Source organism: Lepidochelys kempii, chromosome 25 (genome assembly GCF_965140285.1).
Source record: "Lepidochelys kempii isolate rLepKem1 chromosome 25, rLepKem1.hap1, whole genome shotgun sequence".
Taxonomy (NCBI): Eukaryota; Metazoa; Chordata; order Testudines; family Cheloniidae; genus Lepidochelys; species Lepidochelys kempii.
This window is the reverse complement of record NC_136404.1, coordinates 4,846,356-4,871,898: the sequence shown is the minus strand read 5'-3', so window position 1 is coordinate 4,871,898 and position 25,543 is coordinate 4,846,356. Positions and strand designations below refer to the sequence as shown.

General features: G+C 49.7%; 1 protein-coding gene and 1 non-coding gene across 2 annotated transcripts; one reads left to right on the top strand and one right to left on the bottom strand.

The window, feature by feature from the left end:
- Positions 1-1,370: 1,370 nt before the first annotated feature.
- On the bottom strand, positions 1,371-1,441 carry TRNAG-GCC (transfer RNA glycine (anticodon GCC)). Its single transcript has one exon. It is a non-coding gene; the product is annotated as a tRNA-Gly (tRNA).
- A 1,478-nt stretch (positions 1,442-2,919) lies between these two features.
- PRAM1 (PML-RARA regulated adaptor molecule 1) lies at positions 2,920-23,151 on the top strand. The gene is made up of 9 exons (XM_078850625.1): positions 2,920-2,926; positions 4,198-4,300; positions 5,055-5,167; positions 6,793-6,841; positions 8,735-8,834; positions 14,977-15,139; positions 16,765-16,798; positions 22,047-22,081; positions 22,912-23,151. Exons 1-8 carry the CDS (start codon positions 2,920-2,922, stop codon positions 22,078-22,080), a joined length of 603 nt encoding a protein of 200 aa, XP_078706751.1. The 3' UTR covers position 22,081; positions 22,912-23,151.
- The last annotated feature ends 2,392 nt before the right edge of the window (positions 23,152-25,543 follow it).

Genomic DNA, 25,543 nt, shown 5'->3' with positions numbered 1-25,543 from the left:
TACCATAATCAGGAGCCTAAATCCATACCATAATCAGGAGCCTAAATCCATACCATAATCCTTGTGTCAGCCACGCTCTTCTCCTGCATCCCTGGTGCATTTTCACTCTGAGATGTCTTGCAGACAGGTTCCTCATTCTCTATAATTAGAATCTTTTCCTTACAGGTTTCAGCCGAAACAAATGGTTTCTGTAACTCTTTTACCACTTCAAAGTGTAATTCTTACATGTACAGCTCAGTGATAAGAATAATCACATAACCTTAGTTTGATTTCACACTGTTGCAAAGCTGGGTTTCCTTCTTGTCAGTAATTGGTGCAGTTATTAGGTCACATGACAGTCCTTTCTGAGACAGAATTTCCTTACCTGGCTGTTTGCCAGGGTGCACACGTCAGGGTTTTCCTGGTGTTCTATCTGCACCTATAATAAAGACTATGGATACATCAGGTGTGCTGGCCTCTTTTGCCTTCATCCAAATGGACCTTGTTTTGCTACCTGTGCAGTCAGTAGGCTTTCGTAAAAAGGTTTATCTCCGTCTCTGGACATGTCTCTCTGCCCTCACCCACTGACTATCACACAATAATGATGCACAGTAATTTCAATGCACAATAGTTTCTGCATTGTCCTCTTTTCCTGCTGTTTGTCTTTTCTGTGCAGGTGTCCCCCCACTACATTACTGGTTTTGCCTGGGTTGGGCTGAATTCATTTTTCAGGCACAAATTTATAATGTAGCGAATCTAGCTTGGCCTCTCCTCACATCTGAGCCCTGGCATCTGCATCTCTTGTGTCCAGTGCCATGTCGTCTTGTATCAGTTTACCATGCAATGACCAGACATGCCTGCCAGCTGATTCCTGGCTTTGGAATGTCCCTGGCCGGTTGGGTTAAGTGCATTCATACAGTATGTTCCTGGATGGCTGGAAGAGCTTCTCCTGCGCTGCCAGGGGCTCTGTAACAGCCTGCTGCTGCGCTCCAGGCAGCATGGGAAGCTGGTAAATATGGGAGCAGGCTGTTCACAGCAAGCCTTACCGAAGGAGCTCCCTTGTCCAGTTCACTTGCAACTTCACAGGCTTCCCATTATGGCTGAAGAAATGCCTGGCTTGCCCTCTAAGGCAACTGGATTTATTTCCGAACACTCAAGCTTCCTCACAGCAAGTCCAGCCCTCTCTGCCTTCATAGAATCATAGAATATCAAGGTTGGAAGGGACCTCAGGAGGTCATCTAGTCCAACCCCCTGCTCAAAGCAGGACCAATCCCCAATTTTTGCCCCAGATCCCTAAATGGCCCCCTCAAGGATTGAACTCGCAACCCTGTGTTTAGCAGGCAAATGCTCAAACCACTGAGCTATCCTTCCCCCCCAAAAAGCCACAACTGTGCATTGGCCGGGAATCGAACCCGGGTCTCCCACATGGCAGGCGAGAATTCTACCACTGAACCACCAATGCTATTTGCTGGATATGCGCTGGATATAGGAAGGCGGGCAGTCCAAGGGTGTTAGGGAGCCGGGCCTGGGGAGGATCCATTTCTGGACAATGCTGTCTTTGGGCTGGAAGCTGATTTGTTCTTTACTTGGGGGTCTAAAAACACTCAAATCGTCCCACATTTCAGCAAAGGCATTTCAAACAGCAGTGCTACTGTCCTGGACAGCCACTAGGGGGTGCCAGACACTGGTACTCAATGCCCAGTCTGGTAGCTGGGGACCCAGGTGTGTGCAGGGTCTGGCGGGGGGAGGGAGTCAGTCCAGGGGAGCGCTGGATATAGGAAGGCGGGCAGTCCAAGGGTGTTAGGGAGCCGGGCCTGGGGAGGATCCATTTCTGGACAATGGAAGGGAGAGAGCTGGAATGAAGCTATAATAGAAACCCCCTCTAGAATGAGATGGGCTGAGTGTGATGTGCGTTGTCATTGTGGCGCTCACTGTTGTAGGCTCTTTCACCCATCGGGGGCGGGGGGAGGCTGCGCCTTCCTGCAGACTTTCTGGGATTTTTGCAATGCAAGTCAATACGATCTTGGATTCCGGTGTACGGTGACGAATGGCCTGTGGAGGGCTGGCAGTGGGGTCATCAGGGAAGGCAAGCCTCTTTCACTTTCTTCTGAGAACTGTAAGACTTAATCGCTGCCAGTGATGCAGTCTTCAGGGTTCTGGTTTAATAGCACTTGGGAGCTGTGCAAGGGGCAGGAACCCCCGACCTTAAAAAGTAGGGACTGTGCTGCTTGGACACCATTGATCACTCTGGCCACTAGACCTGCCTCTAGGCCAGTACCCGCTTTTCCTTTGGTCCATAGGGAGAACTCGGGTTGTGTGGGGTAGCTACACTTCTGTGTGACCAGCTCTGAAACCATTGTGATGATGTCCTAGTTTGGGCAACTGCCCCCGGTATGTTCTGCTCCGGGGTCCAGCCAGGGCACCCACTCTAGGCTCCAGCCCCTCAGCCATCACCTCTCTTGGGTGGAGACCAAGTCTCTTGCCCTCCTGACCAGGGTTGTTCCAAGCTGCACACTTCCCTGCCTACACTGTGAGCTCCCCAGCAAGTCAGACTGCCTCAGCCAGCCTGCTTGGCCTTCCTTCCTCAGAGGCTATCAGCGGGGTAATTGCATCATTAGCAGTCACCAGACAGCCCTTTCTAAGGGTAGTGTCTACACTACAGCTTATGTCAGAATAACTTATGTGGCTCAGGGGTGTAAATAAACCACGCCCCCGAGTGACCTAGGTTACACCCACAGACACGCCGGCGTGGGCAGTGCTGTCCATGGGAGAGCTTCTCCTGCTGCCCGCAGAGGCAGTGTTATTACACCAACAGACGACACAGCACCCGACTCATTCACTGCAATGCACCGTACAAGCTGTACGTCCAGTGAACTCCCCCAGCGCCTTTCTGCATTGACTGTGGCCAGGTCTACATGAGACACTTTTGCCGGTAGAGCAATGCCAGGTATGTGATTTTTTTGCTACATTTCTATGCCAGCAAAAGCCTTCATGTAGACACTGTTATGCAGTTAGAGTGGCATAAAAGTGTTTTTGCAAAAAGTGGCAACCCACTCTTTTACCAGTCTCAGCTGCATCTCCACTAGGCGGGCTTGCCGGCATAGCTATTCCAGCAAACCCTTCCTAGCATAGACAAGGGCTTTCTCGCTGCCTTTTCTCTCCTTCTCCCAGGGCCAATGGAGAGGGGCTATTAGGGGTCAGTTCTGCTCTGTTCCCACATGCCCTGAAGCCTGGCCTCTCCCTCCCCTCTTCCCAGGGCTGATGGAAGCTTGTGATGGATGGAGTGTGAAGCATGGGGGGGGGGGTGTTTGTGGTTACTGCACCTTGAAGGACTGGCACACAGTGTTGTAAATGGTCACAATTTTATCTCACAAATGAGGTGATATTTAGTGCACTTCGTAAAGCCCCAGCTCATGGGTCATGCAATCAGCTTGCATTTAAAAAGAAAAGTAGCTTTCTAGCCCCAATGTTTTTTGAGGAAAGCTTGAAAACATGGCCAGCGAGTGCCTTAAAAGAGCAAAAAGAACCCCAGATTTATTAGGATTAAAAAATCCTCTTGTGATTTTTAAGCCAATCTCGAGATTTTGGGGGGCCTGAGTCATGGTTTTTCATTGCTTGGGGTTGACGATGCTGTATAGAGACATGTCATTGGTCAGTGGCTGCAGTTGCAATTAGTTGGCTACTGAACCCAAGATGGAACGAGTGGGCTGGGAGTAGCTTTTTACTTGGGAGCCCCTCACTGTGCTAAGGAGATTTGTATGTATTGTTCCAAGCCAGTGAAAGGCCCTGTAGTTCATCCCAGGGGCGGGCTTGGCTGAATAGAATTCCTGGGAGCAGTGATGGGTGGGAGCAGCCTTTTAATGGGAGACTTTTTGAACAGCAAGGTGAACGGTGAGGCAGCATGATTAAGAGACCAGAGAACTGCCCTGGCCAGGAGACTGTGGAGGAGTCCATGACTGTGCCTTGCCTAGCGGGCTGGTTTGGGCACAGACCACATCTCCCTTCTTTTCCTCCCCTGCTTTCATGGCCCTCTCCAGTGGGGAAGGTAGGACGACCCTGCATATAGAATGGTCGGGGGCAGATCTGGAATCTAAATACGAGTTTCTTGGTGGGGGTGGAGGTTTGCATTGCCCTGACAAACCCAGGAAACTGGCTTGAAGCCATCAGTGAACTGGCTTTCCCCTCTACCCCTCCCCGTCCCCACAACCTTTGCCATAGGTCACCTGAAGCCAAATTCTGCTGGGTCTTCCCCAGTCCGACTTGCACCTCAAGCTGCTTCATCTCCTCGTGTCCTGAGGTCAGCGGCGGAAGTACTGAGATGGTAAATCTTTCTTATTCTTGCTTTGCACCCCCAGCTGCAGGATGGGCTGCTGCTGACCGAAGGCCAGAGCTGCGGATACAGTCCAGCATTTTCAGAAGTGGCCCCTGAGGTTCTGGATGCTGCAGTTTCTGGGTGCCACATATGAGACACCTCAGGTTGGATTCCCTGTTGGACAGTCATTCAGACCAGAGCTCAGTGCCGCCATTCTGCTATGGGGGTGTTTCGTACCCACGGTGCACGAGACTAAATGGCACAAGCTGCAGGGCAGAGGAGAATCAGACCTCCGGGGTGTGATTCTTCCGTGATGCTGAGGACCGTGATCTCCAAATGAAATCAATGGGAGCGTCCAGAAAGCAGTAGCAGCCCGAGGTGTCTCATGTGGGAGACCTAGTCACTGGGGGACCAGATAATTTTGAAACCTCTGGCGCTGGTCTCCCTCTGTAGCTCAGGTACCGATCACCATCTAGCTCACACCCTGTTGTGGTTCATTGCTACAAGGGAGGCGCAGCACTCTGCAAAATGACGGCACAGCCTGCAGCCCCAAACCACACTCCTTGTGGTGCCTTACAGTGTCGCATGGTCCTGTCCTTGCTGCAGCCCACTGCCAGCCCCAGGGACATTTTGGCCTCCTGCCCCTTGCCATCCACCCTCTTGCAGTGCTGATGTTTGTGACAGTCTGTTAAACTCGGCTCTTGCACTGCAATCACACCCACCACAGCTCAGCTCCCTAATCCCATTCTTTCTGCTGCCCCAGTCACCAAGAGCAGATATATGATGATGTGGAAGCAGTTGGGCCAATTGGCATAGGGAAAGGACGTCCGTTATCGTCTGCTTCCCGGCTCCCAGCAAGTCCCCGCTCTGGAACAGGTACGTACCCCAGACTGGAGCAGGGGTTATGGCAGGGGGTATGTAGCCAGCACTGCAAATAAAAAGGTGGCCACTGCCTACTAGACACTGTTCAGAGCACAGCTCGCGAGGAGCTCACCATCCACTACAAGTGTAGTGTGCAGCTCCACTCTGAAAAGTGAGTGTGCAAACCTGAACCCCCCCTCCTCCCCTGCTCCCTGTGTGCATCAGAGACATTTCTGATCAGCTCGGACCAGGGCAGATGCCATACACTGCCCGAGTCCCTCAGTGGGGGCCCGAATAGCACCTGGCTGAGCTTTTGAGAACTCAAGTCAGAGCGAATAGAAACTGTGTCTTGTGCTTCTGCAGCCTGCTAGCGCAGCATGGGGGAAAGGGGCTGTATTAGCACTGTCAGAGCCTGGCACCAAGGTGCCCTCCCCCATCCACTGCCCCAGGAGTTCAGACACCAGAGGGGTCGTTGTATTGTCCAAGCAGCCACAGGTGCCCAGGAGCAGCTGGCTGAAGGGTCTTGAGGCCATGGGGTGGATGCGGAAGGCAATGGCATCTGGGCCTTGGCTATGTGGCAAAGTTTTATCATACAGTGTAATCCACAAGGGAACTCTCCTGTTCCCTTATAACACTGGCATTTTCTGTTTACCTTAATCCCGTCCCAAGAGACATAAACAGGACTGCTCATACCAGAGTCAGAATGTCCACATGCAGGGATAGAGCAGTCTAAGATACACACCTTGGGTTAGACCCCAAATCCTTCCCCTTGTACCCAAGGATAACAGCTGCACCTGGAGAGCACAGCACCCTCTAGCAGTGGGGTTTGGAAACCTCAAGGGCCAGGGGCCTAGCTGAGTCGCGAGTCAGCTTGGGCACCCAGTGCTAAGAGCAGATTTTCAAAGACAAAGCACAATCCACCTCTGCTTTGAAAGTTCCCCTTCTTGGCTGAACACCCAAAATCCTTTGCAGAGCCCCAAGGTAAAGTCCTCGGTCTCTGTTTCCTGCTGGGCAGAGGCAGGAGCGTGAGTGAATGCGCAGTCAGTGTGCGGATGACCGACAGTGCTGTCGAGCAGGGTACTGTGTTATTATGGTGATGTGGTGGGATTCTGGGGAAGCGATGGCTGGAGTTCTGAGTTCCAGCCACATCAGTATCAGAAAGATGTGCATCAATTCGGGGGCGGGGAAGTCAGAGCCAAAGTGAAGGGGCTGGAGAGACCGATTACTGACCCTTCCTAAAGACTGGCTAAGCAACAGCAAAGGAGGGACCTGAGAATGGTCTCCAGGTATTTGCAGAGGACAACATCATAGAAGAAAGAAACTACTAGGGCATTCAGTGCCCTCCTGCCAGTCCAGGATGCCCCCTTCAAGGGGGAGAGGGGCAGGGTAAAATGTAAGCCTTCCTGACAGAGAGAGGGCTCTAGCTGTGGAGTCATCTCCACACAGGAAGCCCCATCATTTGGCACAGAGAAGACAGGGTAAAACCCTGGGGGCCAGGCTCTAGGGCTGGATGGGACCCAGCCTCCACCTCCGATGCCGGCAAAGCATTCCCGCCAACCACCCCTTTGAGCTTGTCTCAGCACGCGGCTTTGCCACACCAGCCTCACTGACTCCTCTCCATGCACTGTTTGTTTGTACAGGTGCCAAGCTGACCCTTGACAGATTTCCCCCACCGCCCACTGAGCCCAGGTAATCAATGGATTTATTTATTCAATGCTGCTCACATGCCGAAACATTGGGCATCACCTAGCGCATTTGCTGTGCTTCTGCAAGGGCCGCTGTTTTAGCTGAGCCCTGCGGGACTGAACCGGGCAACCACAAGAGCTATAAGCGTGCGGCTATAGCATGAGCCACAGCTGCCTAGCCAGGGCTCCAACAGCGTCCTCTGCTCTGGGGATCTGCAGAGAGGCCCCGTAAGAGCCTCAGGCAGCCAGCACGGTCAGGTCACATTTCCAAAGTTCTCTCTTTTCCAGCATGGATCTCACCCTATGGCCAGGGCCAGACTACAGCGGGACAGCGCCACGTCCCACACCAGCGGAAGGGGTTTTCCTGTCAGTGCAGTTCACCCTCCTCTCCAAGGGGCAGCAGTGGGGTTGACAGACACTTCTGTTGACCTAGCTGTGTCTATAGCTGGGGTTAGCTTGATCCACCCACGTCTCACAGGGTTTGAAATTTTTCACAGCCCTGAGCAATGTGGCTAGGTCGGTCTCGTTTTTGGATGTAGACCAAGCCTAAACTGCACAGCTGCGGAACTGCAGAGCACGCGTGGCTCTGGGCAGAGATTTCCAGCTGGGCCAAAACAGGACAGAAGACTGAGCTCCCCACTCATGGGATCAGCACAAACTTCTCTTACTAGGGCTCTGTGCTAAATGCCCTGTGTGTCTCTAGGGGCCCTGGGCTCAGTCCCTATCCAAATGCTTATGTGTGTGTTGGTGCCGTTCCCAGTCCCCTGGGCCAAGCTGGGCAGGTGGAAGGGAAGCACTGTTTGGTTGATAAAGGTAACTGTGTAGATGTGACATGATTTTTGCTTGGGAAACTCAGCCATGAATTCGGTAGAGCCCTCTGTATAACTGTGCATTTGGCTGTATTAAAATTCAACAAACCCAAATGTTTCAACCCTACCTGAATGAAATACTTTGTTTTACTTTTTCTGATGGAAAATTAAGGATTCAGCAAAATTAAAATTTTCCCACTGAAAATTTTGAATGATCAAAAAGCTGCATTTTCCACTGTTTGGATGAAAAATTCCTGACTCGCTCTCTCCATGGGGTTGCCAGCTCAGTCTGGGCCTCAGGGCTCTGTGGGGCATTGGTTCTCCGAGTCCTTGTTATCCAGACGGAAGTGAGAGCCCGGGAGCTATAATATAAGAAAACAATTTTAAAAGCCTATTTAAAACAGTCTGTATCATAAAGAAGCCTGATGGTTATAACCCCATGTTTGGCTTTGCAGTTCATCTTTGAATAAGAGGCCCCCACATGGGTGGCGTTAAAGAAAGGAACTGAGCCTTCACCTTTAAAATTTCAAGTTGTAGTTTCTTTATCTTCACACTGCATTAAAGCCAGGGCTTGCTGTGGTGGTTTGCATGGAATATACCTTAGCTTAGCAAATGGATTGGTGCAGATTGATTCTCCAGGTCATCTATGGGCTCGATTCACTATAGACCCGCCTCTTGCGCAGTCATTTACACCAGACATGGGAGTGCAAAACAGGCCAGGGATGTTTCACTCTGGCTCTGTGCCGGAGTAAATACCTGAACACACTGCAGGGCTGTGAGTCAGGCCTGATAAAGTTAAACACAAAGGCACGGATTCTGTGCTCCAGTTCACTGGCGTAAAGCTGACACAGAACCAAGTGGAGAATCTGGCCCGAACAGTTTAACTTCTCTGCTAGTTTGGAACGCAGCCCCAAAGCCCTGGACAGATGGAGACCTTGGGCTGTAGTGGGGCATCCCCAGCAGTGGAAGCAGGCTGCGGTGTTATTGCCATGGATGATTTATTATGAACTGGTCAAGGGAGGATTGGGGGGCGGGCTGCCTCTCCTGAACATTCCGGAAGATCACTGTGACTTTTCCTGGCTCTGCAGAAAAGCCCAGATTTCAGAGCTAAGCGGGAAACATGTGAAGAATCTCAAACAGTGCAAGAAAGAAGAGCAGACGGACAAGGAATTTCGGAAGAAATTCAAGGTGAGCAGCAATGGGCCCTTCTTCACAGCAATCCCCCCATGAGGTGCAGTCAGTCAGTCATTCCCCTCCTGCAGCCACAGTGAAGGTGGTGCCCTATGTGACAGGGATTTCGCACAAAGCTAGAGAGAGATCTCCTCTATAAAACAACTCTTAATAGGAACCCAGACCAAAATCTTTGTTAGCTTAGACTTAACAGTCTTAGGTCCCCCACTACAAGATCTGCCCTAGCTCAAGTAGAAATGATGGGCTCAGTGAAGAAATAACAGTGTCAGGTTCCCAGCGGTGAAGTCCTGAATGGCCACCTGCCAGAACACCCCACCAGCGTGACCTCACACACCCCATATTTGCAAGGTCACGTTCTGCAGCCAAAGTGCCGGTCCGCCATTCCGGTGTGATCCGGCCCCATCCAGCACAGCCGTTCTCTGGCCAGTGCCGTCCAGCCATTGCCGTGCAGGAGGTGAGGGATGATCTTAGAGATCCGGCCTGGCCTTACAGTCTCTGGTGGCATATGAGCACCTCTCAGTCTTTAACATGTGTATCCCCATAACTTCCCCGCACACGCAGTGCTGCTAGCCTCAGGTTGCCGATGGGGAGCTGAGGCACAGAGAGGCTTGGCCAAGGTCCCCCAGGACGTCTGTAGGCCAACAGGAATTGCAGCGAGGCCTCCTGCCTCCCAAGCTAGTGCCCAAAGCACTGGGCCATCCTGTCACTCTGTCAGAGCCATGGCTGATTTGGGCGCTTTTCCTGTCAATGCAGCCCTTCCTCCACCGCATCCCCCGCAGAGCTGTCTTCATCCCCACAGGCGCTCTGCCCCCAGCCTCCTCCCATCCCACATTCTTCAACATGCCCTCGCACCATGCGACACCACTTCCCTCCCACATCCACTGTCTGCTTCCTGAGATGTGGCCTACGGGTGAGAGCGGACTGGGACAGTGGGCCGTGGGGGGGGGGAGGAGTTGCTGGGGAATGAGGCTGTGTCAGGGTGCAAGGGGAAGCACGGCTGTGAGCAGGGGTATGGGGCTGTGGAGAGTGCATGGTAATGGGGGCATATGGAGAAATGGGCCACTATCTGGGGGCTGGGGGAAGGGAGATGAAGAGAGAGCTCGTCTCTTCTCCACTTCTTCTACCCCAGTCTCACCGCCCAGCTCACTTCCCAGGTCTCCCCCATGCTGCCTCCACAGAACTGCTCTGTCTGCCCTCGCCAGCTCCCTCATTCACACTGGGTCATGTGAAGCTGCCGCCTGGTGGGGAGGGGGGGCGAGCGGGGACGTGGGAGGGGATGACGGAGGGGAGCGGAAACATGGGGAGGGAATGATGAGGGTGAGTGGGGACATGGGACGGGATAATGGGGGGTGAGCGGGAACATGGGGAGGGAATGATGGTGGGCGAGCGGGAACATGGGGAGGGAATGATGGGGGCAAGCGGGAACATGGGGAGGGAATGATGGGAGCGAGCGGGTATGTGGGAAGGGAAGACGGTGGGTGAACAGGGACACAGAAGGGGATGACAGGGGTGAGTGAGGACATGGGTGAGCGGGGACATAGGAGGGGAAGACGGTGGGTGAACATGTACACGGAAGGGGATGACTGGGTGACCGAGGACCTGGGCGAGCAGGGACGTGGGAGGAAATGACGGGGCGAGCGGGAACGTGGGTGGGGATGACGGGGGTGAGCAATGGGTATGGATGTGGGTACAGTGCCAAAAGTGAAATCTCTGCAAGCTGTGTGGAAACTTTTTAAATACACCATAATAGAGGCTCAACTTAAATGTATACCCCAAATTAAAAAACATAGTGAGAGAACCAAAAAAGGGCCACTGTGGCTAAACAACAAAGTAAGAGAAGCAGTGAGAGGCAAAAAGGCATCCTTTAAAAAGTGGAAGTTAAATCCTAGTGAGGAAAATGGAAAGGCGCATAAAGGCTGGCAAGCAAAGTGTAAAAATATAATTAGGAAGGCCAAAAAAGAATTTGAAGAACAGTTAGCCAAAGACTCAAAAACTAATAGCAAATTTTTTTAAGTACATCAGAAGCAGGAAGCCTGTTAAACAACCAGTGGGGGCACTGGACGATCGAGATGCTAAAGGAGCACTCAAGGATGATAAGGCCATTGAGGAGAAACTAAATGAATTCTTTGCATCAGTCTTCACAGCTGAGGATGTGAGGGAGATTCCCAAACCCAAGCAATTCTTTTTAGGTGACAGATCTGAGGAACTGTCCCAGATTGAGGTATCATTAGAGGAGGTTTTGGAAAAAATTGATAAATTAAACAGCAATAAGTCAATAAGACCAGATGATATTCATCCAAGAGTTCTGAAGGAACTCAAATGTGAAATTGCAGAACTACTAACTGTAGTCTGTGATCTACCATTTAAATCAGCTTCTGTATCAGATGACTGGAGGATGGCTAATGTGACGCCAATTTTTAAAAAGGGCTCCAGAGGTGATCCCGGCAATTACAGGCCGGTAAGCCTGACTTCAGTACCAGGCAAACTGGTTGAAACTGTAATAAAGAACAATATTGTCAGACATATAGATGAACATAATTTCTTGAGGCAGAGTCAACGTGGTTTTAGTAAAGGGAAATCATACCTCACCACTTTATTGCATCCAGTGGATAAAGTATCCTTAGATTTTCAGAAAGCCTTTGACAATGTCCGTCAGCAAAGGCTCTTATGCAAAGTAAGCTGCCACAGGATAAGAGGGAAGGTGCACTTCTGGATTGATAACTGGTTAAAAGATAGGAAACAAAGGGTAGGTATAAATGGTCAGTTTTCAGAATGGAGAGAGGTAAATAGCAATGTCCCCAAGGAGTCTATTCTGGGCCCAGTCCTATTCAACATATTCATAAATGATCTGGTAAAAGGTGAGATGGCAAAATTTGTAGATGATACAAAATCACTAAAGATAGTTAAGACCTAGGCAGACTGCGAAGAACTACAAAAGGATCTCTCAAACCTGGGTGACTGGGCAACAAAATGGCAGATGAAATTTAACGTTGATAAATGCAAAGTAATGCACCTTGGAAAGTATAATCCCAACTATACATATAAAATCATGGGGTCTAAATTAGCTGTTACCACTCAAGGAAGAGCTCTTGGAGTCATTGTGGATATTTCTCTGAAAACATCCACTCAATGTGCAGCAGCAGTCAAAAAAGCAAACAGAATGTTGGGAATCATTAAGAAAAGGATAGATAATAAGACAGAAAATATCATGTTGCCTCTATATAAATCCATGGTACACCCATATCTTGAATACTGTGTGCAGATGTGGTCGGCCCATCTACAAAAAGATATATTGATTTTGGAAAAGGTTCAGAAAAGGGCAACAAAAATGATTAGGGGTATGGAACAGCTTCCGTATAAGGAGAGATTAACAAGACTGGTACTTTTCAGCTTGGAAAAGAGATGGCTAAGGGGGGATATGATTGAGGTCTATAAAATCATGACTGGTGTAGAGAAAGCAGATATGGAAGTGTTGTTTACTCCTTCTCATAACACAAGAACTAGGGGTCACCAAATGAAATTAATAGGCAGCAGGTTTAAAAAAAATAAAAGGAAGTATTTCTTCATATAATGCAGTCAACCTGTGGAACTCCTTGCCAGAGGATGTTGTGAAGGCCAAGACCATAAGAGGGTTAAAAAAAAAAAGTAGATAAATTCATGGCTATTAGCCAGGATGGGCAGGAATGGTGTCCCTAGCCACTGTTTGCCAGAAGCTGGGAATGAGGGACAGGGGATGGATCACTTGATAATTACCTGTTCTGTTCATTCTCTCTGGGGCACCTGGCACTGGCCACTGTCGGAAGACAGGATACTGGGCTAGATGGAGCTTTGGTCTGACTCAGTATGGCCATTCTTATGTTCTTATGTGGGTGAGCGGGGACATGGGAGGGAACAACAGGGGTGAGCAGGGATCTGGGAGGGAATGACGGGACTGAGGGTGGCGTGTGAAGGGACAACGGGGGTGAGCGGGGACATGGGGAGGGGATGACGGGGTGAATGGGGACGTGGGAAGGGATGATGGGGGGTGAGTGTGGACATGGGAGGGAACAACAGGGGTGAGCGGGGACATGGGAGGGAATGATGGGGGTGAGCAGGGACGTGTGAGGGGAGAACCGGGGTGAGCGGGGACATGGGGAGGGGATCATGGGGTGAGTGGAGACATAGGGAGGGGATGACGGGGTAAGTGGGAACATCTGAGGGGAAGATGTGGGCAAGTGGGGGGAGGGGACGATAGGGGCAAGCAGGGATGTGGGAGGGGACGACGGGGGTGAGCAGGGATGTGGGAGGGGACGACGGGGGTGAGCAGGGATCTGGGAGGGAATGACGGGACTGAGGGTGGCGTGTGAAGGGACAACGGGGGTGAGCGGGGACATGGGGAGGGGATGACGGGGTGAATGGGGACGTGGGAAGGGATGATGGGGGGTGAGTGTGGACATGGGAGGGAACAACAGGGGTGAGCGGGGACATGGGAGGGAATGATGAGGGTGAGCAGGGACGTGTGAGGGGAGAACCGGGGTGAGCGGGGACATGGGGAGGGGATCATGGGGTGAGTGGAGACATAGGGAGGGGATGACAGGGTAAGTGGGAACATCTGAGGGGAAGATGTGGGCAAGTGGGGGGAGGGGATGATAGGGGCAAGCAGGGATGTGGGAGGGGACGACGGGGGTGAGCAGGGATGTGGGAGGGGATGACGGGGGTGAGCAGGGATGTGGGAGGGGACGATGGGGGTAAGCGGTGATATGGGGAAGGGGTGAGCGGGGCTGTGTGCAAACCCCTAATATGGATGCATCAGATCAGCACAAAGACAGGTATTAAGCAAGTTTCCAAATTACACCCCACTTTGTGCCAGTGAAGGACGTCTATATTAGGGGTTTGGACCAGAGAGTACATTGATGCAGTTGCACAAGGGCAAATTCCCTTAACAGAGACCAGGCTTCGCGTTCAGGAATTTACCCAATGAGGTAGGGCAGTGTTATCTGTAGCGGGGTCAGAACCCAGAATTCTCTGCCAAGGAAAATTCCACAATTAGGAAGGGAATTGCTCCGCATCAGAACAATATCTTGAAATGTCAGTTTCCCACGGACTGGAATTTTCAACACTGTTCAGAAAAATCAAAACAAGATTATGTTCCAACCTTTTCAAAATATTTCCCCAGCTCCCATCCTAGAAGCCCCAAGAATCCCAGCTCAAGCAGAGGCTTCCAGGGTCCCAGCTCCACAGCTGCCCCCCAGGCAGGGGGCTGGGAAGATGAGAGAGCGGACAGGAAACCAGGCTGGCTTCCCTCAGAAACCCACCTCCATTCCCACTCGCCACATTCCTGTGACACGTTTGGATTTGGATGAATCCAAAGGAGAAGCAGCCTGACCAGCTCCAATGCTCACTCCTTTCACCCCGGGGGAACAAGCCACAGACAGGCTGACGGAACAAGCCTGGCAGAGCAAGGATTACAACCCCTCTTGCCTGACGCTTAGTTCTGCACTTTTAGCTCCAGCCCATTCTCCCGGAGGAAAGACCCTCCCCGCTGCACCCCAGTAGGTCTGGAGCACCAGTAGCTGCAGGGCCCAAGCAGTTTCTCTGTCAGCCTCTCCGTGGATTCCCTCCCATTCTCCAATGAGGTGATGACTGATGTGAAGTCTGCTTGTCCATTCTGGTACTCTGACCATGCCAGCTGGACTTGTGGGGGACTCAGCTCCCAACCACAGTCCCTGTTCAGTGCCATTCGTGGCTACCCCAGACCCAACGTCCAGGAGTGTCGTCCCTGACTGCTCCCTGTGGCTGTCGGCAGCCCCTGCAGAGCGTTCGGAGAGTGACATGCTAGTGATGGGCACAGTGCTGTCAGGTATGACGGTTAGCACCAGTTGTGAGAAACGAAGACCTGTAAAAAGGAGCCTGGCCTAAGCATGGAGGCATCTTCAGGGCTGCTGTGCCCCCAACTCCATCCACCTATAGGGAAAGTATGTTAAACTAGGTCACCACGGCTGGGGAAACAGTTCCTAGTCCACTGGCCTCCTGGGAGTGACCCCGCCGAGGAAAGACACGGCCACACCAGAACTGCTTGGCCAGCCCTCGGACAGGCATCTTGAGCCATCGTCAGTGATGGAGCCATTTGCAGTGTGTCTCCTTTCTGCTCGCATTACAGTTCGAAGGGGAAATCCGTGCTCTGACCCGAATGATGGTCGATCCCAACGTTGCTGAGAAGAAAGGGGGAGGGAAGAATCTGCCGCTCAAACGAGGAGAGATTCTGGATGTCATTCAGTTTACGAGTCCCGAGAGACTACTCTGCCGGAACAACCAGTGGAAGTGTAAGTCTGAGGCGTTCCGGTGGCCAGTGTAATGCCTTGCTTCTCGGGTGGGTTGCTGGTACCAGGGATCGAACCGGGGATATAGGGCTCTGAAAAGCCCACACCGCCAGCACCTGAACTGACACACCCAGCTCTGTCAGCCCTGGCCGTAGGAGCTCATCAGCCTCTCCCTGTGACCCAGCCACCACTGGAGGGAGACAGTACCCCTGAGACAGTACCCCGCTGAGACAGTACCCCGCTGAGACAGTACCCTGCTGAGACAGTACCCCGCGGAGCGGGGGTGGGTTATGTGGACGTGGTATGCATGCCAGCTAGGCAGATATGGAGACAGGCTGTTAATGGCTCTTTCAGCAACCCCGGACAGTAAAACACCTGGCTTCATACCTGCATTTTGAACTGAAGGAAAATCTACGCCAGGAGACTGTGAAATCTGCCACTGGGGAGAACAGACCCAAGTTTTATCCTAGATCTCAAACATTTCCAAGTTTAGGGGCCAAAAAGCTCAGTTCAGTGTCCTGCTTTTCCTTCCCCACAGCCCCAGCATTTGCTGAAAACCAGCTGGCGGCCTTGGCTGCTGACAGTCTGGCATCTCTCCTGGGCCAGCTGCAGCCTGCACATCGTAAGAGCTCCAGGGCTTCCTGGTGGGATGTGTGTGTGCCCGAGTGAGGGGGAGGGCCTCTTTCATCTCATTCCTGTCACAGCCAAGAGCCAGAGCCAAACTGTCCGTGCTGTGCCCAACGTGTCATTAAGAGTGGGGCTGCTGGCGGGCTGGGGCTCCTGGGAATGGAGAGATGGAGCCTGGGGAAAGGACAAAGGAAATGGATGAGTGGGTTGGAGGAGGATGGGAAAGGGTTGAGTGGCTTGGAGGAGGATGGGAAGGGGATGAGGGGGTTGGAGGAGGATGGCGAAGGGATGCTCAGGAGGATTTGAATCCTGGGGGCTTCTCCAAAACTCCAGCCTGTTGGAGTTCTCGTTGCTCCAGTCACAAGACTCAAAATAGCCCTATTTCCACTCATGCACGTTCTGATTAAATGGGCCTTGGAGCCACCAGACGTCAGGGCCCTGCCACACACTGGACCTTCTTCTTGGTCCTGTGGCTACCCCCAGCAGAGGCAGACTCTTCCCAGCCCTTCAACCTTCATAGCAGGTAGACTCTTCCCGTCTCTTTCAGCATGGGGTGTCCTTTTCTAGACTGCCAGACTTTGCAAGTGAGATTCCAGCCAATAGGGCAGGCTGGGTGGAGCTTCCCTAGATCAAAGTGTCTCTCACTTTGCTGCCCCCTTTGGCCACTGCCAGAGACCACACTGGCTGCTCAACAGAGGATCCAGCTTAGCTTCTCCAGGCCAGTCTTGCTTTTGGTGCAGGCTTGCAGGGTTGTTACTGTTCTCCCTTGCACACCCAGATCTAGGGCCTGGCACTTACACCAGCCCCATACAGCCTGCGTCAGTCTCCAGTCCCAGCACTGACTTTCTGTGCATCCGTCTCCTGCCCTGCTCTGCTGCCCCCTCTGAGAGTGGACATTCTGCTGAGGTTGTGGCCCTCTAGGTCTGCTTGCCTGATTCCTTCACTGCCTGGGTGAGAATTTATATTTCCATTAAATGTGTTCCTTCTGCTGTCTGTTCCAGATGGCTACGTCCCCAGGGTGACGCTGCTGCAGCTGTGAGTACAGATACCTTTCTCTCTTGGTTAGACATTTATTTTCAAGCTCTAAAGATCAACCAGACTAGCTGACAATGGACAATAACAGAACCAAAAAATGCCACCATGGCTAAACGACAGAGTAAAACAGGAAATTAGAGGCAAAAAGGCATCCTTTAAAAATTGGAAGTCAAATCCTAGTGAGGAAAATAGAAAAGAATGTAAACTCTAGCATGTCAAGTGTAAAAGTATAATCAGGCAGGACAGAAAAGAATTTTAAGAGCAACTACAAAAAGACACAAAAACTGACAGCAAAATTATTTTTAAGTACATCAGAAGCAGGAAGTCTGCCACACAATCAGTGGGGCCACGGGACAATCCAGGTGCTAAAGAAGCATTCAGGGAAGACAAGGCTGTTGCAGAGAAGTGAAATGAATTCTTTGCATCAGTCTTCACTGGAGAGGATGTGAGGGAAAGTCCCAAACCTGAGCCATTCCTTCTAGATAACAATTCTGAGGAACTGTCCCAGATTGACCTGTCAATAGAGGAGATTTTGGAACAAATTGATAAACAGTAATAAGTCACCAGGACCAGATGGTATTCACCCAAGAGTTATGAAGGAACACAAATGTGAAATTGCAGAACTGTGTTCTGCAACCTATCATTTAAATCAGACTCTGTACCAGATGACTGGAGGATAAATAATGCAATGCTGATTTTTTAAAAAGGCTCCAGAGGCAATCCTGGCAATTACAGGCTGGTAAGCCTAACTTCAGTACCAGCAAATTTGTTAAAACTATAGTAAAAAAGAGAATTATCAGACACATAGATGAACATGATTTGTTGGGGAAGAGTCAACATGGTTTTTGTAAAGGGAAACCATGCCTCATCAATCTACTAGAATTCTCTGAGGCAGTCAAGAAGCATGTGGACAAGGGGGATCCAGTGGATATAGTATACTTAGATTTTCAAAAAGCCTTGGACAAGGTCCCTCACCAAAGGCTCTTTAGCAAAGTAAGCTGTCATGGGATAAGAGGGAAGTGCCTCTCCTGGATCAGCAAATGGTTAAAAGATAGGAAACAAAGCGTCGGAATAAATAGTTTTCAGAATGGAGAGAGGTAAATAGTGGTGTGCCCCAAGGATTTGTACTGGGACCAGTCCTGTTCAACATAGTCATAAATGATCTGGAAAAAGGGGTAAACAGTGAGGTGGCAAAATTTGCAGATGATACAAAACTACTCGAGATAGTTAAGTCCAAAGCAGACTGCAAAGACTTACAAAGGGATCTCACAAAATGGGGTGACTGGGCAACAAAATGGCAGATGAAATTCATTGTTGATAAATGCAAAGTAATGCACATTGAAAACATAATCCCAAGTACACATATAAAATGATGGGGTCTAAATTAGCTGTTACCACTCAAGAAAGATCTTGGAGTCATTGTGGATAGTTCTCTGAAAACATCCACTCAATCATAGAATGATAGAATATCAGAGTTGGAAGGGACCTCAGGAGGTCATCTAGTCCAACCCCCTGCCTAGAGCAGGACCAATCCCAACGAAATCATCCCAGCTAGGGCTTTGTCAAGCCTGACCTTAAAAACTTCTAAGGAAGGGGATTCCACCACCTCCCTAGGTAACGCATTCCAGTGTTTCACCACCCTCCTAGTGAAAAAGTTTTTCCTAATATCCAGATGATGGGATGGATCACTCAATAATTGCCCCGTTCATTCCCTCTGAAGCATCTGGCCCTGGCCACTGTTGGAAGACAGGATAATGGGCTAGATGGACCATTGATCTGACTTACTATGGCCATTCTTATGTTCTTATGACCTTGATATATTAGGCATCACTGAAACATAGTGGAATGACACAGCTCACTGGAACACGGGCCGACTACCCCAGGAGAATAGGTCAGGTTGTGGAGGTGGGAGAGTAGCGCGTTACCACAAAGAAATCATCTGAAAAACTCTTTAATCTGCATTAGTCTAAGGATGTCTGGGAGAGACCATCCTGCACTTAGTCTTTTCAGGTACAAAGCTGAGATGCTGTCAGGTATTTAAGGTGTCACAAGGGAGCATACTGGATCAAACTGATACATTAGAGATCAGCAAATCCTCACGACGGGTTGGTCTATCTGTGAGTTCTGGACACTGCCTAGCTCTGTCCAGTGACTGGAATGGTCTGACACTGATGGCAACACACCAAGAGTAGCCCACATCAGCCCATTCACTCAGCAACTTGGAAGGGACCCTCCCTGTCATGCAGCAGACTGTGGGGTTCTACAGTCCCTTGGGTTATAGGGGCAGAGCCTGGAAGGCACCAAGACCCAGATCTCAAAGGTCTGAAATTTTGGAGGATTTGTGCTCAATATCTTTAGCCTATCAGCTCCTCCTGTGACTTGTGAGCAGGCTTAGTCCACCTGTTACTCTCCAGCCTGGAGGATTCCTTCTGTGAGTGAGAAAAATGGATAAAGGAGACTTTTAGATGACGTAATTTTGAAGCCTCTGACAAAGTCTCTCCAATGAGGCTACAAAAGAAGGGAAGGGAAAGGAAGTAGTTGCGGTCCGAGAGGTGATGTATTATCATGGATCTAAAGCTGTCTGAGACAAAAACAAAGAGGAGGAATCAGTGGTTAGTTTTCAGCACAGGAAAGGTTCAACAGGGGGATGTCCCAAAGTCCTGTAAATGGACCAGTGGTATTTCATAGCCTTAGTAGTGGTCTTGAAAAGAGGGCGAATGCCATTTATAGATGACACAACATGAAATAGGTTACTCAAGACTCGAGAAAAATGTGAGGAACTTTAGAGGGAGCCAACAAAGGTAGGTGAATGGATAGCACAATGGCAGATGGAATTCACCATTGACAAAGGCACCGTAGTGGACATTGGAGGGGACGATTAGATGACTCATACACATTCATCATCAATCACACGTAGTCTACGATGGACCATTGCGCCAGCCAAAGTGACCAAGGGTGATGGTGTTGCACTTGGCTTTGCGTAGTGAAGTTCCCAGATGTGGTTCAATCCCGTGAATCCACGAATCTCTGGGGTGGCCTGGCACCGGGTAGGGTCAGAGCGCACACCCCTTTGCGTGTCAGTGCAGATTTTGAGAGCTCAGGGTGCAGGGATGTTTTTGTCCATCCTGGCCACACAGCTGAAGAACATGCAACACCACTGCTGAATATAATGAGCAGCTGAAGGAAGGCCAAGTCTTTGCGAGACTGTGACATTTTGCACAGTCAAACCACTTGATGCTCAGGATTTGGTGCTGACAGTGCATATGGACTGCCTCTAGCTGTTCCAAGTCTGCCTATAAGAGGGTCCAGGTCTCTGACTCATATAGCAATACAGATGGTACACAGGTCTGCTAGATCCTACATATTGACAGGTTCTAACGCAATATTAGCTTGCATAAGGAATGTGACTGAAGATAATGCTGAAAATGCTATAATGCCAGTATATAAAAAAGGGAAGGCTCTGAGTTACTACAGTGAATTCTTTCCATGTGTCTGGTTCGTAGGTCTTCCCGACATGCTGAGGATCTAACTGATCACCATATTTGGGGTCAGGAGGGAATTTCCCCCCCAGTCAAATTGGCAGAGACCCTGGGGTTTTTTGCCTTCCTCGGCAGCATTGGGCACGGGGCACTTGCTGGTTTAAACTAGTGTAAATGGTGGATTCTCTGTAACTTGAAGTCTTTAAATCATGATTTGAGGATGTCAGTAACTCAGCCGGAGGTTCTGGGCCCATTGCAGGAGTGGCTGGGTGAGGTTCCGTCGCTTGTGATGTGCAGGAGGTCAGACTAGATGTTCACAATGGTACTTTCAGGACTTAAAGCCCATGAGTCTATGTAAATCAGTACCCCTCCCCGCCTCAGAGAGCTGCGTTCAGTTCTGATGTTTCATATCCATCTCCAAAGGCTGCCGAGAAAATAGAGAGAGGTTCAGAGACAGGCCACAAAATTGATTTAGAGGCCTGGAAACCTCTCCTGTGAAACAAGATTGAAAATATAGCGACAGTTAAATCCAGACAGGAGACAAATCCAGAAGGGACATGAGAGAGGAACAGAAAATAACAAATGGCTTAGGGAAAAGAAAAGGAGTACTAGTGGCACCTTAGAGACTAACCAATTTATTTGAGCATAAGCTTTCGTGAGCTACAGTTCACATCGATGAAGTGAGCTGTAGCTCACAAAAGCTTATGCTCAAATAAATTGGTTAGTCTCTAAGGTGCCACAAGTCCTCCTTTTCTTTTTGCGAATACAGACTAACACGGCTGCTACTCTGAAACCTGGCTTAGAGAAAGTCAGACACCCATTCCTATTTGCCCTTTCTTATAATGCAAGAAATCAAAAAGTAAGACATTGGAAAATGATAAAAGGAAGTACATGATGCAAAATTAACCCATAGAACTAGCTGCCACTACATACCACTGAGTCCAAGAGCCCTGGAGGATTCACAAAAGGACTGGACCTTTACTATGGATAATGAGAACACCATTGTGACATTAGAAACGTATACCACCTGTGTCAGGCCTCATCTGGAGTATGTGTCCAGTTTTGGGCCCCACGCTACAAGAAGGATGTGGAAAAATTGGAAAATGTCCAGCGGAAGACAACAAAAATGATTAGGGGACTGGAGCACATGACTTATGAGGAGAGGCTGAGGGAATTGGGATTGTTTAGTCTGCGGAAGAGAAGAATGAGGGGGGATTTGATAGCTGCTTTCAACTACCTGAAAGGGGGTTCCAAAGAGGATGGATCTAGACTGTTCTCAGTGGGAGCTGATGACAGAACAAGGCGTAATGGTCTCAAGTTGCAGTGGGGGAGGTTTAGGTTGGATATTAGGAAAAACTTTTTCACTAGGAGGGTGGTGAAACACTGGAATGCGTTACCTGGGGAGGTGGTGGAATTTCCTTCCTTAGAGGTTTTTAAGGTCAGGCTTGACAAAACCCTGGCTGGGATGATTTAGTTGGGGATTGGTCCTGCTTTGAGCAGGGGGTTGGACTAGATGACCTCCTGAGGTCCCTTCCAACCCTGATATTCTATGATTCTATGACAGGACACTGGGCTAGAAGGACCTTGGGTCTGATCTGGTCTTGTTATTCCCATGTTCCTATGCTCTGTATTTAAAGCTTTTTTAACTTGTTACATGCCCGTGTGACTCTGCCTCTACCTGTCCATGGCTTCCCAGAGACACATGAGAGAAGCGAAACAGCTGTCCAAAGGCCATAAATCTCACAGTACCTTGTTCTTTTCAATCGTAGGGACACTGACATTTACGATGACGTTGCCTTTTGAGGTAGGTATCCAAATTAACCCCACTTCCCCTTCCCCACCCCAGATTCAGAGGTGACTACAGGGCTAAGCGCTTGTAATTTACAGTGAGACAAGTAGCCTAGCTCACTGGAGATATTTGAGTCTGGACATGATGCCTCCTGCCCACCTCCCATCATGGCTAGTGGCATTAATTTCATCTGCAGGGGAGTAGAGCAGATCCTTTGCAATGCAGAGACTGCTCTGTGGAGGGTCCTACCAGACCTGCCCATGTTGGGCCGCCAAATATGCGTACTATTTGCTTATTAATAGTAGATAGGAATTTGAGTATATTACATTGCTCAGTCTCCAGGAACCAGACAGCAGGCTCACCCTTGCTCTCTCCAGGATCTCACTCCCCTTCTCCCTTCTTTGGGGTTTCCTTCTCCCCAGTCTCTCTTCCCTGAGAGACCCCATCTCTCTCTCTCCTCCCCAGAGGTTTCTGAGCTCCTGGCAAGTTTGACCTGCTTTGTTTCCCTTCTCATATGGCTTTCCCCCACTGTCTCTTCAGCTCACCCCCTGTGCCCACCTCCCTTGAATCCACAAAGAACCACATGAGAGCAGATCCACTCTTTGCCGCTTTTATGAGAGCAGATGTTACTGGTTGGGCTGGCTGAGCCATTTCACCTTTTCCTGGCCAGTTGTTCAGTGAGTTCGCTAACTCTGACTGCTCCCCGGCAGACATGTAGAGTGGGAACTGGGGAGAAAAGCTCTGCATACCTACACGGATGGGTGGGTGCAGATCTGCTCTGTACAGCAGATCTTTAGTTATTAGCTCTCTAATGGATACATATATTCTCTGCTTATCTTCCTCAGATGAAATTAATTCTTCCACCAAAGTCAGCAAGTGATTTCACCAGCAGAGGGGGGAGGCTGTGAGGACAGAAACATGAAAACATTAAATGCAAGTTTCCTTCTTCGAAATGGGAGTTGCCTTCTCCACAGTTAGTGTTCCAAAAGCAACGTGTCCTTTGTAACATGGCAGGGTGGTTAATTTTTTAATATGTTGGGCTTCTGGAAGGATTTTGCCCCGCATTCAGCAAAACTACTCAAAAGTAGGACAGGAACCACAATAGTGTTCAGAGAAACAGGTTACAAGTGAGCTGCAAATAAAGAATCTGCTGTGTGTCTTGTTTTTGTCTATGTAAAGTATGGTGATGACCTGAGAGTTTTTTGGGTTTTTTTAATTTTGCTGGTTGTTTAGCTTAGAAATCCAGATCTCGTCTGTCTTGTTTTTCCTGAGAAGAATCTGATATCTCTGCTTCCAAGTATGTGAAGCCTCAGCAACTTAGGGCTTGTCTACACTGGCAATTTACTGTAATTGTCTACACTGGCAATTGAAAAAACACCCCCTCTGAGTGCAGCAAGTTTCAGCGCTAGTGTAGACAGTGCCCACTACTGGTAGCTACGCCCCTCGTGGAGGTAGTTGTCCTAGAGCTCTCGGAGAGCTCTCTCCCAGCGCTGCGCCGCGACCACACAAACCACGCTAAAGCACCGCCAGCGGAGACTGGCCCTGAGAAGGGGCGGAGAGTCCAGTAACACTGAGTTACACAGGTGCAAATACAAAACCCAGTTGGGAGGAAGGATATCTTTGTTAATGATTCAAAGCCCCATCCCTTGAACTGAGATCTGAGAAGGCTCCTGCTCCATTTCTGCCACCCGCTAAGGTGGCATGTAGCAAAACTAGGAAAGGCCAAACAGGATAGTCCTGATAGCTTGAGGGGAAAGACAAGGGGAGTTTTCAAAAACCATTTAGGCCTTGATAGCTCAGAATGGAATAAAAAGGGACAAGCCCAATTTCTTGTTCTTTGCAAGTGAGCTAGTGACAATCCAGTTGAGTCTTCCCCTGGCAGCTGGCCACAGAGAGATAGAGGTTGATCTTGTGATTAAAGCCCTGTCCTGGGATTTGGGAGATTTGGTTTCAGTTCTTGGCTCTGCCACAGACTCCCTGTACAATCTTTGTACTGTGCTCTGCCTTGTTTCCCATTTGTGAAATGGGGAAACTGGTTCTTCTTCTGTCTCTCCTGTTTGATTGTGAACCCTTCGGGGCAGGGACTGTCCCTTACTATGTATATGTACAGCGCCTAGCACTGTGGGGCCTGAACTTGGCTGGGGCCTCTAGGCACCACTGCAAGACAAATAAAGATACTAATACCCTGCCGCCTTTCAGTACCTAATTAACAACATTCTTTGAGGCATCCTAGACCAAAATGTGGTTGCATATCTGGATGATATTCTAATGTACTCCAAAAAGAAAAGGAGTACTTGTGGCACCTTAGAGACTAACCAATTTATTTGAGCATGAGCTTTCATGAGCACAAAATAAATTGGTTAGTCTCTAAGGTGCCACAAGTACTCCTTTTCTTTTTGCGAATACAGACTAACACGGCTGCTACTCTGAAACCTGCCGTAATATACTCCAGTGACCAAGCAAGCCATGACCAACATGTCTGCAAAGTTCTCACAAGATTACACCAGCATGAGTTGTGCGCAAAGCTGGAAAAGAGCAATTCAATAAGTGATCCTCACATTTTTGGGGTTCATCCATCAGCAGGAGGGCTATGGATGGATCCTCAGAAGGTGTCAGCGGCTCAGGACTGGGCAGAGCTCTGGATTATTTGACACATTCAGAAATTCATGGGATTTGCCAACTTCTATAGATTTATCTCAGACTTTTCAAACGTCACATTTCCCATAACCACCATCCTTCATAAACCTGCTAAATTTCACTGACTTCCTGAGGCCTGTCGAGCTTTTGAACTTGTGAAGGTAGACTTCACCTCAGCCCCAGTGCTAGCCCACTCTGACCCCAACCAATCTTTTATCCTTAAAACTGATGCCTCTGATGTAGACATTGGGGCGGTACTGTCCCAAAGAACGGGGTCCCAACAGGAGATGCATCCCTGTCCTTCCCCCCACCCCCCAAAAAACTTACTTCAGCTGAATGCAATTATTAAATAGCTGACAAGGAATTACTCACAATCAAGGCAGGGCTCAAGACATGGCAACTCTACCTCAAAGGGGCAAAACACCCCATACTAGTCTTAACAGATCACAAAAACCTGGAATATATATGATCCATCAAGGCTGTGAATCAGCAGCTGTTATGCTGGGCCTTGTTCTTTTCAAGGTTTGACTTCACAATCGCTTACTGCCCAGGCCACAAAAAGGGTAAGGCAGATGCCCTTTCACGGAAGGGAGATAACTATATGGAACCTGTGAATCCCGAAGAACCACCACCCAACACAGTAAAACCACACCTTTGCCTTTGTGGAACTGTCATCGGGCTTCTTTACCTCACGTCAAGTAGCTCTTCCTCATGGTCCTTTTGTAAAGCTCGTAACATTATCCAAGGAGGGCCTCCTTGGGACCACCCTACACCATTACTTCTGGTCCGACAAGCTCTTCTATGTTAATGACCACCTGTATATCCCCGAGGGTCCCCTGT

Excerpts from the sequence above, each read along its gene's own strand:
- PRAM1 (XM_078850625.1), top strand. Across the intron at positions 5,168-6,792 it reads AAGTCCCCGCTCTGGAACAG|GTGCCAAGCTGACCCTTGAC; the intron begins GTACGTACCCCA and ends TTGTTTGTACAG. Across the intron at positions 8,835-14,976 it reads AATTTCGGAAGAAATTCAAG|TTCGAAGGGGAAATCCGTGC; the intron begins GTGAGCAGCAAT and ends CTCGCATTACAG.